Consider the following 16,931-nt stretch of genomic DNA (forward strand, 5'->3'; position numbering starts at 1 on the left):
AGCGAATATACTCTTTTTCTTGGTGTGTTTTGGACTTTAGTGCATATGTAAACAGCGTTTTAGGTCACTGAAAACTGACCTCTCTGTGTTTACATCTCGAGGGGCAGAAACTGAGATTTTTGGCTTCCTAATTGACTTTATCACTGTCTTATTGGAGACAGTTTTCAGGTAAAAAAAATACTAATGTGTCAGTTCTAGCCCCGGTAACTGTTGCATGTAATAGAAACTAAAAGTTGGAGTCAGTTTCTGCAACTTAGCAACTAACCATCGAGTTTACAATCCTCACATCTACAGCTTTCAGAAATACTTGTGTGATTGTGGATCGTTTCAGATAAGATGCGATATTATATAGTTTCTTTGGACAACGATACGATATTCATATTTGCCGATATCACCGCGTCTGCCACGATACGATTTCGATTTGATCCGATACAGAGGCCTGCAGTCGAGATGAGATGATTTCATTTGTCCATTTAATACAGCCAGTTACATTTATATTATCCAGACATTTAAATGGAAAACAATCTGTTGTTTTAAATAAAAACAAAGCACCGTTTGGAAAGAAGCTGCTCATGGATGGAGGTTATGACACAGACGTGCTATCAGATTTAAAAAAAAAGGCGTATCTTAACGATGGCGCTGATATGAATCGATGTTTTCACTTTGTTTCGATGCTACCAGGCGGACCGTTGATCATTGAATCAATATATCAATCCGGTTCGACGTATCATTACACCCCTAATGTGCACGAGGCCGGAGCACATTAGGGGCTTAATGATACATCGAACATGAGTGCTGACATGTAATCTGGACTCCCGCATGTATGTGCATCGCCACCAACCTCACGGCTTTAACATAACTTGTCACAACAGCTCTGTAATGCTTAATTGCTTTCTTGAATTCTTTTGCTTCATCAAGTATGTAATCTTGCGCTGTGACTCGTCAGGTCGAGGCAGGTGTGCTTTTAAGTGAAGTAATTTGTGTCCCAGTCTAAACAGATAAATGACAGCGACAATCAACAGGAAGTAATTAGCGCACAATTTAAGCAAATCAAGGGAAATCATGCAAAAGAAAATAAATATCCAAGGTCAGAATTAATCAGGAAATATTTCACCTCATCCAAAATGTGCTTTTAAGATAAATATATCTCTAAACTGCTGCTGTGGTTTGAATTAATCAGAGACATTTTTGCATATCGTGTGGGAGTGACCGTCGGTTAAAAGTTTCCAAACGAAAAAAACAGATCGATGGGGACCAACGAAGAAGAAGAAGAAGAAGAAGAAGAAGAAGGTAGTTAAGTGTTGAGGAGCAATGAAATGTTCTCTGTGACTGTCTTTGTCATAATGCTTCGGCTGTATTGTGACTTAAAGTTGAGTTAACAAAATCTGTTTTATTTGTGTTATTATCTTATGCTTTGTTTGTTTACATGTTTATTTATGCCCTGATATGCCTTTATGTTACTATGTATTAAAGGAGGTTACTTGTTAATAAATACCTGCAAAAAAATATGAAAAATTGCACCATAAAAAGGGAATAAAAAACAAATATAACACAGACACATAGACTATTGCAAGACTGCAACATAAAGGAGCTAAACTAGCAACTCTAACCCTAAAATGCTGATTAAAACACCCCCCCCTCCCCTCCCTACACACTCACAGTTTCTTTTCAGCGTTCATTAATTGTTTAAGCGGTAGCGGAGTTATAAATGAGCTCAAGCTGTGTGATTCATTTGCGTTCGGCGACTCACCACAAAAGGAGACAATGTGGCTGCTGTCTTCGTGGACGAATTTCCTGGTGACGGCTTCCTCCATAATCTGCTTCACCTGTCAATCACAGAGGCAGATGCTGTATGACTCATTCATTAACGTGCCACAACTGTTTATGAACAATTCACACACACACACACACACACACAGAGTCCACGAGGGGGGGGGTTTGTTGGTGACAGTTTGGCTGAGTGCTAAAAAATATATATTAGAGAATAATTCATGCAAGAGGGGAAAATGATGGGAGGGGAGTGCACTCAGGGTTTGAAAAGTTAAGAGGAGGAAAAAAAAAAGCCGAGTGCACGCTGAGTTGGAGGATGAGTCACCAGCTCTCATCCCAAGGACCTCCACAGGAAAAAATGGAAATGTTACATGCGAGTTTGTTTGGGGTTGGGGGGGGGGGGATTTAAGGGAGGGGAGACGGACAGACCCACTTTTCTGAACACTTTATAAACCTCGGGGGGAGCAATTTGATTCAGTTGCGTCAACGGCTGATGATGACATCGTATCTAAGCGAGCCCAACTTCAAGGAGAAGATCAGACGCACGTGCTCGCAAGGTAACGTTCAATGTTCCCCCTCCCGCTGGCCTGAGAACAGCTACAGGCCAACAGTTAGACGACTGATAAATCAATCCCTCCGGTGGCTATGGAGACGTGCGCTGCTCTGCAATCTGCATGGGGAATATTAACCTCCGGACACAGCCGAACAGATAGCTGTAATTTCCTGTTGAAATGAGTCTGTCCACGACGACCATTACACCGCCAGTACACCTTCTACACACACGCACACACACACACACACACACACACACACACACACACACACACACACACACACACACACGTATATAACGGTTGAGGATCCCTCTACGTTGTTCTCCCAGTCCTGCATTGATTCAATCCTTCGGTGGTGTGAGCAAATCTTCTCTCCTGCGAGTCGACCAGCTGTCTGGCAATATTAGTTTTCATGGGCTGAGATTTACAGCTCGATCATAAAAGTTCCCAGCAGATAAAGTTCTGCCTTCAGGTTAGATTTTCCACTCTGGCTCAATTTTTATGGACCAATAATTTTTAATGTCGCGTGTGCGCTTCGCTGTACATGGATGGTTTATAATAAGCTACCTGTGTGATGGAGGATGTATTGTGAAATGTTATGTAAGGAAATTAATCTCGAGCAAACGCCTCCATTTTGAGTCACTCATTGGGCGTAGGTGACATGTTATGCTTTTAATTTTGTATTTTCCTTCAGTGTTTTATGTTCTTGTGCATGAAAAAAGGTATCAACAGTTAAAAAGCTTCTCTCTCCCACTGAAAACACTGTTCCTGAAGTGTCTGACTCCACATTAGCCCCGCCTTTAATTCTGTGTCTTCCTGACATCACCATGTCACACTTTGCATAATTAATCGCTATATTCACAATAGAAGTGAAGCTAACTGGAAGCTGATAACAAGACAGCGCCAACCAGAGACATGTTGAGCGGTGTTGGCTCAGGCGTGTGCGCGCTGACCAATCAGAACAGAGTATTTGGGAGGGGGCGGGGCCTTAAAGAGACAGCGTTTCAAACAGAGGGGGAATACAGTGCTGCTGCACTGGACAGAAATCTGAGGATAAACCATGTAAACCTGTTCTGGTAGTGACACAAAACAACCAAACATGTCTCCCTGTAGCAGTGAAATGTACAAATAATGTAAAACTATCCTTTAGTCAGAAGAAGATGTGCTACAATTAGATTGTTCTATCACGGAGTTAATTCCACTTTACGGTTGGGAAGTTGAATCGAAGACATTGCATCATCTTTCACAGGTTATTCTTTTGTACGTAAAGCCTTTCAGAGAAAAGTACAGAGTTCCTCAGAAATGTAGAGACAAAACAGAGAAAGACTTTGTGTGAGGAAGTATAACAGTAGGAATGAATCATCCATCCGTCAATATGAAGTTTGTTTCTTTTCCAACATCTGAGTAAAGAGCGAAAAATTAAAACACACCAAGGTTTCAGATTTAACTGTGAGACACGAAACAAGCTATTTTCCGTGTCGTTGCTGATGAAAACCTGCCCACTGAGCACTGATTGCACCCCTCGCTGTTAAAGCAAGATGAGGACCTAAAAATGGGCTAATCCCTCACTTGTGGAGTAAAGATCAAGAAGGTTTACAAAACACTGGAAATAAAAAAATATAAAAAAATGTGCCCAGAGCCCCCTGCCCCCCTCTGCCCCACTGCTGAAAAACATTTATATACAGAAACATTCACTAATTAGACAGCAGCCATTAAGCAAATGTGGCCTTTTTCGCATCAGTGGCACTGCTATCTTCAGCAGCAACAGAATGATTCATGCTGCTAACACTACAGAGACAGTGGCAGTCTAATGTGAGCAACACCCGCAACGATCCCTATCACACTTATAAAAGCACTGCACACACACACACACACACACACACAGACGAAACACAAGGGGGATTTAATTGCGCCGGTTTTCTTTCTGACTGCTTCTGACACGGAGGAAGCTGATCGATTCACCAACTTGAGGACGCAGAGGCCTCCTAGTGTTTTCTCATCCCTCTCATCTGGGCGACAGATCAGGCCTCGGAGGAATTTAATATGGTGAAGTGTTGAAGCGCAGACAACCTGCCGGTTTCTATGGCGACGGCACGTGTGTGTCGCACACTTCCGCGTAAGAAGATGCGTCAACAACACTCATTCATCTCTGACATAAACAGAAATGACTTCAGCTCCCCCGAACTGCAGCAACTAATAATATCTGAATGTGCCGCTCTGCCCACCAGTGCCCCGATGTCATCAACAAACCAACAATCCACCCTAAATTGATGACTCAGAGTGGCCGAATCTTCTTAAAAAGCGGCAAAAATATACATCATCATCAGAATTCACAGAGGAAGAATGTGCGCGGCAGTGTCTGTTATTGCAGCGCAGCCTGATGAACTAATAACCACTGTAGCTCGGAGGCATCAGACAGAGTGATAAAAGATCTTCAAATTATTCCAATTAACTCCAGCAACAGCAGAGCCAAGAAATAAGAGCCCGAGAGAGAGTCCCATCCATTAACATCCAACCCCTTCATTATTCATCATCTCTGCGGCCGCTGATGAATGAAGGGAGCACGCGAGGGAGAGAAAAAAGACAACCCATCATTGCTTACGCAGGTTAATCCATGCGTGGAGAGCGGCGCTTCGGATTTAAAGCTGTGCATCAAAACAAACGACACGTTTAGATTCATTTACTGTCAAATCAATGCAGCCACAGCGCGGCCGGAAACAGTCGACGAGGCAGCTTCACCACAGGGTCCCCAAATGTCCATCTCTGAGGACTTCTTCGAATGACACAAACAGAACCACTTGACGTGGACCACAAACAGGTTCTCCAGGAAGACACTGCGCACAAATTCAGCCCATCATCTTGAATTCTGCGCTACCTTGCAATTTTACCCGATAACCTAAACTTGAGCAATCATCGTAGTTTTTTGTGAGTTTACCAAAATGTTGAGTAACAGATGCATGTCAGTAAACTCGCTTCCTTGTTTCAGGCTCTGAAATTCAGACGTGACAACACAAAATGACAGCTAAAGACCGTGCGAGGCAGCTCTGTCATGCCAGGGGTAAACTGTTCAGCGCCGCGTGGAATATTGTGTCACAACATAAACAAAAGCAATTCTTTGGAAAACACACCACATGTGGAAAACTGACAAGATGACGGAGGTTTAAAGGAAGTGAAAAAATGTGTTTGAGTAATAAAATCTGACATGAAACATGTTTGTGGGTAATTGTCACAACTATTTTCAAAAGAAACCTACCGAAAGTCACCGCAACATGCATCGCAGTTCTGTAGAAAATCTGATGTGAAATCAGCTGTTTTTGACTTCAACAATCCCCCAAAACAACCTGTGAAACCCTGGAGGAGGGGCTGCATGAAGCTGCAGCACGGTTCTGGTCGTCCAGCTCATTAAGCATCACCTCAACTGTCGTGTCAGCGGCAGCTTGTGGTTACAAAAGTACAAAACTCTTACAGGCCATTACTCCTTCAGATGAGTAATGTACCTGTATATAAATACAATCGTCGTGAAAGGTCAAAAACTAGTCAGTATCTATGACAACAACAACTATTTAAAGATTTCTCTGCAGCACGATTTAACCCGGGATTAATGTTTTCTATCAACATGCTACCAGGAATCAGAGAATCTCTAATTGAGCCAGAACCACAGAGCAAGACGAGTGGATTATCTTACACTCCACTGCCTGAAACCTTATCCTGAGTAAGCACTCAGCCTTCAAAAAAGAAAAAAGAAAAAAAGAAGCAAAACAGGAAAGAACATGGTGCAGATCTCTTTGGCCTGTGCTCTAAAAGTCTATTTCCCGCTCTCTCTCTCTATCCTTTGGCAAACACAGGTGTGTGTTTGTCTGATATACAAAAAAAAAAGACGGAGGGAGGAGGAGCACACTTCAGAGGCACAATCAGAGCAAGATAAAGAGACAGACTGTGACTGAGAGGCATCCGTATCAAAGCTAAGGCAAATAAGAGATCTCATTCAAAGCAATTTTGTGCCAGAAGGTAATTCTGCTGCCACAGACATCCTGCGCTCTCTCTCCCTGGATAATGGCCCACATCCAGGTACATCCGAGCAGACTGGTGGCACATAACCAGCTGGACGAGGAAAGCGTGAGAACACACAGCATACAGACGCCATATGGTAGAAACCCACACAGAGTCATAACAAGCATCAACTAATAGGAACACGACACAAACATCCACGACATCTATATTTCCTTTTAGGGGAATATATACATCTGAAAAACACTGGCAAATATATTAAATTCTCTGTTAACTCGGTAAGATTAATGCTGATTTTCATGAAGTGCATCACACTCTGTTGTTGCTTCATCCACAGACTCCATTTGTGGCAAACGGTGAAAGAGCCACTGTGAATGAATCTCAGTGAAAGTCGTATCGGCGCACAGGAGGCAGGTTTTAATCACGGGAAAGGGTCTGGTCTCCACTGATAAGACTGCAAATTAGGGTACGGGAGGAAAAACAAACCAGACTAAAGTCTCTGCACTCCGTCTTTTCACGAGATCCAGGATGCGATCGTTATCTCTCTTTGTTCGGCAGAAAGAAACTCTTATAATTTAAGAGGCAATTGAGACGATACGAATTAATTAGATCCATTGATTAATAGAAAGAGGTTAAAAGGGAAAAGCGGTCTTGACTTCTGGCCAAAACAAGATAATTAGTAAAACTCTTTAATAGATTACAACGAATATTAATGTTCCTTCGATTCAGCAGAATGTTATCATGGACCAGAAGCAACAACAACCGGTCAGCACTAAGTCCTTTTTTATAGGTGTTGAAGATAAAGATGAGCAAAAATACAGTATATATGCACAAAAGATCATAAAACACAGATGACTAGTTAATGAGTTAATGTATGTTTATATGTATATGTACGTTACTAATATGTGTATTTATGTGTATTGAGATTATGACTTAATTAATGAGGCAGTAGAGTTTAAGTGTAACGATACAACGATCCATTCAGTGATCAACGATACAATATCAACGATGCAAAAACATCGATATATCGCCGCCGTTGTTGTAGATACGCCTTTATTTTGAAATTCCCATGGCACGTCAATTGTCACATCATATTTTTGTCGCTTTTTTAAATTGATATAAATGTAACTGATTGATCGCAGGCCCCTGTATCAAATCAAATCAAATCGAAGTCGTGTCGTGGCAGACTTTGCGATATCGTCACATATCGTATCGTTGTCCAGAGAATCGATATAATATCGTATCGTGTATCGCGATGAAAAGTGCATACTTCTTCCTACTTCCTTTTCATACATGTAAACTGTGTTATTCTTCAGCTTTTGTGTTAATAAATCGATCAATCACATAGATCTAATAGATCTAAATGGTGCGATCTGATTCAGTTTGAAACTAGCTTGTCTTAAGAAATCTTGGACTACACACAACACAAGCTGGAGCAACCCAACCACGTGGTTTAAATGTGATAAACAATAAATACGGAATACTTGTATGTGTTTGTAATCCAAAAGTGTTGAATTTCACAGCTTCATATCAGATTTTCACTGGATTAAATATCAAATATCATAAATATTCAGCGCAGCAGGCAGTAGGAGGTTATCGAGCTGGTGTGACGTCATAAGAAACTCATGCAACTTCTCAGCATCAACAACTATTTTTTGCTTCTTTATGTCGCCTCTTCAAAATCAATAACATGCCTTTCATTGATTGGCTGTCCATCTTCTAACATCTGAGACCTCTCAGAAGAGGAAACCTTTGTGGAGGTTTTCATCTGATCTCTGCTGAACTGATGAAGGGTGACACGAAGGGAGACGAAAAACCAGCTGAACAAACCACCAGAGCTGCTTCCATATTTGTTTTTCACTCAACGCCATATAATTCATTACACACACACACACACACACACACACACACACACACACACACACACACTTTGTCTGACTGGAACTACCAAATGGCTTGACAGAAGGTGGATGGTTTGCTCTGCCATAAACACCAAAAAACACTGACTACAGTCAATCTGTTCCCTCAGGCTGCTTCTCCACCCGAATAATTAATGAGCTGCAGCACAGACACGCAAAATCGCAACGCTGATTAATAATAAATACACTAAAGAAGAAAAAATAAACATTAAACTACACTTTTGTGACCAGCATCACTGTCGTAATGTCTTAATAGTTTTGTTTTGTGGTCTTTTCAGAGATGGTTGTGATTCAGACTCCATCTATCTCAGGTGGCATCATCATCACCATCAGGACCAGACAGAACATCCAGTACACAAACCGAGCCTGTGGCAGTCAGTCAGGCAGCAAACAGCAGGCAGCAGGCGGGGATCACCTGAGGAGCCTCCCTGTGTGCAGCCTTATACAAACCAACATGTTTGTTTTTCCTACTCGATAACTGCTGAGCTGAAAACACCCACCTCCTTCTTGACGGTGCGCAGCAGCCTCTGACGGGTCTCTGCCTCTGAAACACAGCACAAACAGTCCAAACAAGGCACACGTGAACAGTTTGACACAACTTAACTTGTTCTCCATGCTCGGGAGAACACATGTGTGATTTAGAAATGTCTTTCTCAGTGTTTTCTGTGGCTCCAGACCTGCCATGATTGTTGCCATGGGTCCAGTCTCCAGTCTGCGCGCTGCACTCCTCCCATCAGCTGAGCGCTGCCTGCACACCGCCGGAGGACTCCGCCCTCACCATAAGACACGCCCCCTTAAAGACACATGCAGCGCTCCCATTGGCTGGCCCGAGCGTCAATACACACTGGGAATAAAAATTAAAGGATTAATCCACCTAAAAAAGAAAAGTGAGCTATTATCTACTCACCAAAAACAACTAAAGTAGATAAAAAAATATATAAAAGCAAAATATAAATTGTCTTTTATAGCTTGAGAGGAAAATATGTTTTCTATATACTTTTTCAAAGTGACCTCTAATGATTATAAATGACCTGTAACAGGAAATGAGACCATCAGCGAACAAACTGCTGTTTTTATATAGTTATTAATAATACCTGTTCTCTGATCACATATAAACGTATTTACATTTATGGAATTACAACACTTTTATCCAAAGCGACTTACAGTAATTCATACATTCATGGTGGTGGCTGCCATGCAAGGCGTCGACCAGCACATCAGGAGCAGTTTTGGGTTCAGTATCTTGCCCAAGGACACTTTGACATGCAGTCCAAGGGAATCAAACCAGCGACCTTCTGATAACAAGACGCTGGCTCTACACCACGCCAGCGCGCCTCATTACAATCGATCGTGTGGTCTCTTTGTCACTCGCTTCCAAACCGAATCTACACGCCGCCGCCACACTCTAGCAAATATTTTTCCAGCAGCAGGTGTTGGTGTCGTACCGCTTTCGACAAAAACTAGAAGTTCCTCGTTGTCACTTTAAGCAGAAATGTTCACTATAGCAGCTAAGCTAAAAGCGTTAGCATGCACATAACTTCTTTGCAAATCAATTTGGGATCAAAGGGCTTTTTGGAGATTTGATTTAAGCTGAACGAGCTGTGGAGAAACACTTTTCATGGTCCACAAATAATTTTAGAGCTTCACAGTGAAACAGTGTTGCAGCGCTCTCCTCATCAACTTAAGTAGAAAATAAAAATAAGTTATAAAGAGAAAAACAAAACAGAAAATTGCTTCTACATCTCCATTTGAAAATACATAATTTTCACCCTTTTTATGCAGAAATCCTCACGGCTAAGCTAACAGACTGTTCGGGCTCATGTAGACTTGGATCACGCTGGGCGAGCTGTGTTCACTTGGCGGCCATGTTCCTCTGATGGTACACTCAGGGTGGGAAGCTTGAATGCTGGGAACATTATATGCTGCTGCAGTCCAAGTTTCAACTCATATAAACGTGGGAAAATTGTCATCATGTTTCCTAATTGATCAGCAACAGAATAGATGATGGTGATCAGGTCATATTTCAAAATAAAACAACAGATTTGATGACCTATTAGCTCACATTAGCATTCAACAATACAAGCTTTTATAACGTCGTCTATGTTTAGAATTAGTTACCGCTCTCCTGTCACATTGTGTTACACTATCAAACGGTAACTTTAGCTTGGAAGTGGTTGAATGCTAACGTTAGCTCATGTCTAGGATGAAAATGCATGACATTCCCCACCTTGAGCATGATGTCAGAGGAAAATGGCGGCCGCATAAATATGGTCTTACCATTTTATATTTATTTTTGTTGTTTTTTTATGTTGTAAAACAAATCAAACTACTTTTTTTTTTTTGCTGTGAGCCTCCAGAAATGTACAAAATCTACAAAACTTCACCTGACTTTCATTAAAATGAGGGCGAGTAAATGACTGAATGTTCATCCTGTGGTGAATTTATCCTTTAAGGTGTTGTATAGCATTAAAATCTGGTTATATTCTCAACAGCTTCCAAGAAGAATACTAATTTGAAATTAAACTTCAATATGAGTTTCACTAAATGAGTCAAAAATGTTGGGAGATTCGCTGCTGTGATATTTTCTTTCCACATAAATCATGTTACCAGTGTAAAAACATAAAAATGTATCCCTGAACTGAAAAAGAAAAAAAAAACATGTACTTGCTGTAAATCCAAACACTTTGTCTTCACGCCATCTTGTGGTCAAGATGAGGAAATACTGGCAGTCAAAGTCTTGTGTTGAAGCAGATACTGAGTCTGCAAATGTGATTTAATGTTCAAAACAGTTCCACGCTTATCAGGCTCAGAGTGTGAGGGACAACAGATGCACTGTGGAGCAAATTTTACAGCTTTAAAACAAATATTGGTTCAGTGTAGAGACACGTGCAGATCACCTGTTGCTGGATTCACTCGAGAAAAAAGCCTCAAGTTAAACAATTGCAGCATATCAGGTGAAATTTCAGGGTTAAAATCATCAGTGAGGATAAAAACAAAATGTTGTTGAACTCAAGAAAATAAAACTTTTTTGTTTTTCCTTATTAAAATACGATAAATATTAACCCTGATGGACATTTGAGAAGTTTACATCAACATATTTATAAAAGAACGTGTAATACATGTAATCCTTTTTGAATATGTTTCATTCTACTTATTCCTAAATTACTGTTACAACAAAGCTGTATCTCATTTTGTCCAGAAGATGGCGACTCTGTCATCTTTAATTCCAATGAGCCTGAAAAGAACAGATCTTCCACATGTGTTATGATTTATTTTCCCTTTATTTCAAATAAGATTCACTATCCAGCGCCAGTTTTTTCCAGTCATGCTGTACGAGTAAAAAGAAAAACCCACCATCCGAGTCAGAACCCGAGCAGGAGGGGTCGGCAGGCTGCAGCTCAGTGGAGTGTGGAGTTTTCTTTGCGGCCTTTGGTTCAGTTGTGCCTGCAGGAATGAGCTGTCAGGTAGATCGAGAGGTGAAAAGATGGAGAGATAACACAGGATGACAGACCACATCTGTATCAGATGTTCAGACCTGTGATCCTAAATGTTACATGATAACACCAGAGCGAATCACCTGACTATCCAGGCACTGAAATCTGGATTTTTGGATCTGAGAATTTAAAGATGTTGGTTACAAACACAGCAGTTTACGTGTCTGTTGGCCTGCAGTGTCCTCGTTGTGACGGCTGGTCTCATTTTTCCTCTGTTTTCCTCTTCGAGCCAGGATTCCCTCGCTGCAGTGACTCACACCTCGCAGTGGCTTTTAGATAATATGAGGTAATAGCGTGTCTTGTTAAATGCCATACGAGGACTTCTGCCTGAGGAAGCAGCACACCACAGCTGCTCTCCGGCTCGCCTTTTTGACAAACGACAGCATTTACTCGCGTGTGTTTGCCGTGAAAAGTTACATTTACTCACTTTTTATGTGCTCGGGAAACAACAGAGGTGCAGAAGAAAAAACTAAACAATATAACATTGTGTTAACAAACAGTATTGATTTGTGCTTTGCCTGTCAGCAGAGGCCAACATGCACACGTCCATGTGTGATTGGAGTCGACGTGCTCTAACAGGCAGCAGGGCGAACGATGGAGGCTCCTGTCAGTCTGATGTTCTTCTGCCCATGTGTGCCAATGCAGATTGACAGGGTTGTATGTTGGAGAAGGCCAGTTGCTGTATGGTTTGTTGTCAGGCTTTTTGGCCCTCAGGGGCCCCCCCCACACCTCCGCCCAGCGACCGCAGCCTTCTTCTCCACCGGCTGATTGTTTGTTCTTCAGCGCTCAATGAGAGTGACGACATGTTGAATCTATCTATCTATCTATCGATCTATCTATCTATCTATCTATCTATCTATCTATCTATCTATCTATCTATCTATCTATCTATCTATCTATCTAACTTTATGTTAGATGAATATTTTGAGTAATTCTCGACAATGTAAGTAATCATAGCTACTTATTTTAGCGACACTTTACAATAAACATCATTAATAAATGGTATGTTTTTTGTTTCAGCGTAACCCAACAATGAAATCTGTTATAAAGCATATTTTACACCTTATAAAGTTTTAGCTGATGTTTGGAAAACTTTACGATTGTTTACAGCTGCTGTTAGCGTTGTCGTCGTCCCCGCCCTCCTCTCCAGGTTGCCATGGGAATGCAGGGTGGGGGAGGAGCCAGAATTGTCTCTGTCCTGATTGGACAAAGTAGACAGGGATACCAGAAAGTTTCTTTTCTCAGGAGAGACATCTATCTATCTATCTATCTATCTAACATGTAATGTAATCTGAATACTTTTGGGATCACTTAAAATATCCCAACATTTTGCACCTTACACAAAAAAATGGACACAAATGGATGCTAATGCCATATTACGAATATTTTGAGTAATCACTGACAATGTAGGTAATTATAGTCACTTATTTTAGTGACACTTACTGATAAACTTCATTAATAATAGTTTCAGCGTAACCCAACAATGAAATCTGTTATAAAGCATATTCTACACCTTATAAAGTTGCAGCTGATGTTCGGAAACCTTTACGATTGTTTACAGCTGCTTTTAGCGTTGTCGTCCGCCTCTCCAGGTTGCCATGGAAACACAGGGTGGGGGGAGGAGGAGCCAGAGCTTTCTCCGTCCTGATTGGACAAAGTGGACAGGGATACCAGAAAGTTTATTTTCTAAGGAGAGACATCAATCTATCTATCTATCTATCTATCTATCTATCTATCTATCTATCTAACATGTAATGTAATCTGAATACTTTTGGGATCACTTAAAATATCCCAACATTTTGCACCTTACACAAGAAAATGGACACAAATGGATGCTAATGCCATATTATGAATATTTTGAGTAATCACTGACAATGTAGGTAATTATAGTCACTTGATTTATTAACACTTACTGATAAACATCATTAATAATAGTTTCAGTGTAACCCAACAATGAAATCTGTTATAACGCATATTTTACCCCTTATAAAGTTTTATACGTTGTCGTTGTCCCCGCCCTCCTCTCCAGGTTGCCATGGGTACGCAGGGTGGAGGAGGAGCCATAGCTTTCTCTGTCCTGATTGGACAAAGTGGACAGGGATACCAGAAAGTTTATTTTCTCAGGAGAGACATCTATCTATCTATCTATCTATCTATCTAACAGCTCAGACAAAACAAGCTTCAGGTGACTCATCCTCGTCACGTGACCACCAGGCCAGACACTTTGGCTGCCGCTCGGCTTTTTAAGTGACAATTTCACACATGATGCCTGATACCTCTGTTGTATCTCGGTGTCATATCCATTTTCCCCAGAGTGGCTCCATTTGCTGCACTCTCCGGGCCCGTGTGACCGGCGCTGCTCTCTCTGTAAGATCCAGTTAGCGGCCTGTTCAAAGTGCTCGCTGCTAAAAGCGCTGGATTTGATTACGATAACGTCTTTCTATCAGGTTTTTCGTAACGAGGGCAGTTAAGCTGCCGTGATTCTACTCTGCAGTCTTCGCCAAACTATATTAACACAGGATCAGGAAGCCAAGATGGCTCAAGGTGCTATTTATAGCTTCCTCTATCAAACCTTTGAAATGTTGAAGTAACTGCACGCTCTGTGGTTTGAACAGGATCTTCACCTTTTTACTAGTTTGACCTTTTTTAACAGTTTTGACTCACCTGTGTCTGCTTTAGCATGATTTTATTCAGACCGTCGCTAGAAATGTGCTTTAGAAACTATAAATAAAGACTTGGGAAAATGTGGATAGTCCCTGAAACTAAACTTGGCAGCATGCAGATGCAGCAAATGACCACGTTCAAGTTTCATCAGCTAACGGATCACCTGTAATAACGGTTTAAAAAAATATATATTTTTACTGTTAGAGGTTTGTCGGCATGTAGAAGCTTTTGCCAAATGGTATCAGAACTCAAATATCGTATTAAAACGTCCCGAAACCTCTTGGAAAAGTGACCATGAGTGCCTCTTGTTGTGTTCTGGAAAGTCCAGTTCAATAATCTGTTGCTGCTGTGACTGTGTGAATGTGATTTGCAGGGATCGGGGACCCGTGTGAACTCTGGCTGCCACGTCTGTCTGCTGTGAAATATGAATTAAAGGTGCAATGAATTTGTCTTTGTTCAGCAAAAGAGAGAAACTTGAATTCAGAAGGTGTCCGGTTATGTTTTTCTGACAAATCCAGCGATTCAGGGTGAAACTATTTCTGTTGCACATGTGCCCAAAAATTCTGAGAAATGAGACGAAACATTTTCATCAGTCGCATCGATGCAAACTCAGCAGGTCAGTTAACAAAAAATGTTGGTGTGTAAACAGTTACCTTTGGTTTAATTAATGTTTTTTACAATACCCCAGTAATGTTTGAGGTGGATTTATTTATTTGGGTTTGTTAAGCACTTTAAACGTGAAGAAGCATTTATCTGAACTTTTATTCCTGTTTACGGTCCTTTACTGTTAAGAAACCAAAATCAAATGTATTATTGGGGTGCCTAAATTATTTGTCGGTGCACCAAAATGTTGACGCACCAGTGCAACCAGTGTGACGTGTCAGTCTGGAGCCCTGACAGAGATTAAGGATGGCTGGGTTGCAGGTTTGAATCCCCGGGCCGGGAGGTTAAATCTGGGTGGGAAGGCTTGCTCCACGCTCATGACCACCACTGAGATGTCCTCGGTTCTTCAGACAGTCGGTGACCTTTAACCCCTTAAAGTGAAACTGCTCAGTGACCAACACATCAGACTGTGAATGTGATCAGTAGTGCTGCACTATTATATGATAATAATCGAAATCGCAACAAGACGAAGTGAAATATCCAAATCTCAAGTTATTAATAAGTAATCAATTAAGTTACAAAACAGTGTTAAAGTGAAACTCTCGCCAAAATGCAACCTATGTTTTTTTTGTGTGAATGTTTATGAGTCAAACCTTTGTGTAAAAGCATAAATATGTCGAAAGAGGCACTTTTAAGATTTACCGTATTTTTGTTTTCGGGTCAAACTCATTTTCAATGGGAGTGCTACGGGCACTTTTACAATAGCATCAAAATCTCTATTTTTAAAACAGTAAGAAGTCTCGACACAACATGAAACTTTGCTGGTAGTATCACCAGGGTCTCTACACATGAACACGAGCATTGAGAACATTGTTTGTGTACACAGAGTTTACTAAAAAGAAGGTTTTTGAACAACTCGTGTTAGCAGTAGCTTGTTCCGCTCGCCGCCTTCATGACAGCCGAGAAGTGTCAATCTCAGAATGTGACGTAACCTGGAGGACAGTTAAGGTGGAACTACTGTCTTCCAACAACAACTATCCACGCGAGATCTCACGTGACTTTTACAGCTTTTTATTTTAGTATTGTTTCTTATATGAGGCTCCTTTTTCAACTTCAACGTCAATATTGTTTTTCGCTAACGACAAAACAACAAATTATCCTGCATTTATATGGAACTAAGCTTTAGGAGCGTTCCACCTTAACTGTCCTCCAGGTTACGTCACATTCTGAGATCGACACTTCTCCACTGGCAGGACGGCGGCGAGCGGAACAGGCTACTGCTAACGTGAGTTGTTCAAAAACCTTCTTTTTAGTAAACTCTGTGTACACAAACAATGTTCTCAATGCTCGTGTTCATGTGTAGAGACCCTGGTGATACTACGAGCAAAGTTTCATGTTGTGTCGAGACTTCTTAGTGTTTTAAAAACAGAGATATTAATGCTATCGTAAAAGTGCCCGTAGCACTCCCAGTGAAAATGAGTTTGACCCGAAAACAAAAATACAGTATATCTTGAAAGTGCCTCTTTCGTCGTAATTATGCTTTTACACGAAGGTTTGACTCGAGTACATTCACAAAAAAGCCTAGGTTGCATTTTGGCGAGAGTTTCACTTTAAATGACATGTTGTAGTGCTGCAGAGACGCTCTGGTCTACAAACATGTTTGTTTGGCAGCATCACGGTTTTACTAGTTTTCAATAACAATGAAAATTGTGATGTAAAACTTTAATCATCAGTAATAATCGTGAATTATATCATAATCACAATATCTATCAAAAAATAAATGCGATGTCACTTTTTGACCTCATCGTGCAGCCGTAGTGATAAATAAATCAAATACATTCCTTCTTACTTGACATTTTGTGAGTTTACTTTGTTTCTTAGACTGCAGAACTATCGGACCAGCGCCTCTTGTGGTGAAG

General features: G+C 41.0%; 1 protein-coding gene across 2 annotated transcripts in view; it reads right to left on the reverse strand.

The window, feature by feature from the left end:
• The window catches only part of sgsm1a (small G protein signaling modulator 1a), a 31,175-nt gene extending 22,160 nt beyond the window's left edge, over nt 1-9,015 (reverse strand). For both annotated transcript variants that reach the window (XM_030417372.1, XM_030417371.1), the window contains exons 1-3: nt 8,929-9,015; nt 8,752-8,795; nt 1,751-1,826 (exon numbers count right to left, since the gene is read on the reverse strand). In XM_030417372.1, coding sequence (XP_030273232.1) covers nt 1,751-1,826; nt 8,752-8,795; nt 8,929-8,947 — 139 coding nt within the window. In that variant the 5' untranslated portion in view covers nt 8,948-9,015. The remainder of the gene's footprint in view (nt 1-1,750; nt 1,827-8,751; nt 8,796-8,928) is intronic.
• Between the last annotated feature and the right edge of the window lie 7,916 nt (nt 9,016-16,931).

The sequence above is a fragment of the Sparus aurata genome, chromosome 5, assembly GCF_900880675.1.
Source record: "Sparus aurata chromosome 5, fSpaAur1.1, whole genome shotgun sequence".
Taxonomy (NCBI): Eukaryota; Metazoa; Chordata; class Actinopteri; order Spariformes; family Sparidae; genus Sparus; species Sparus aurata.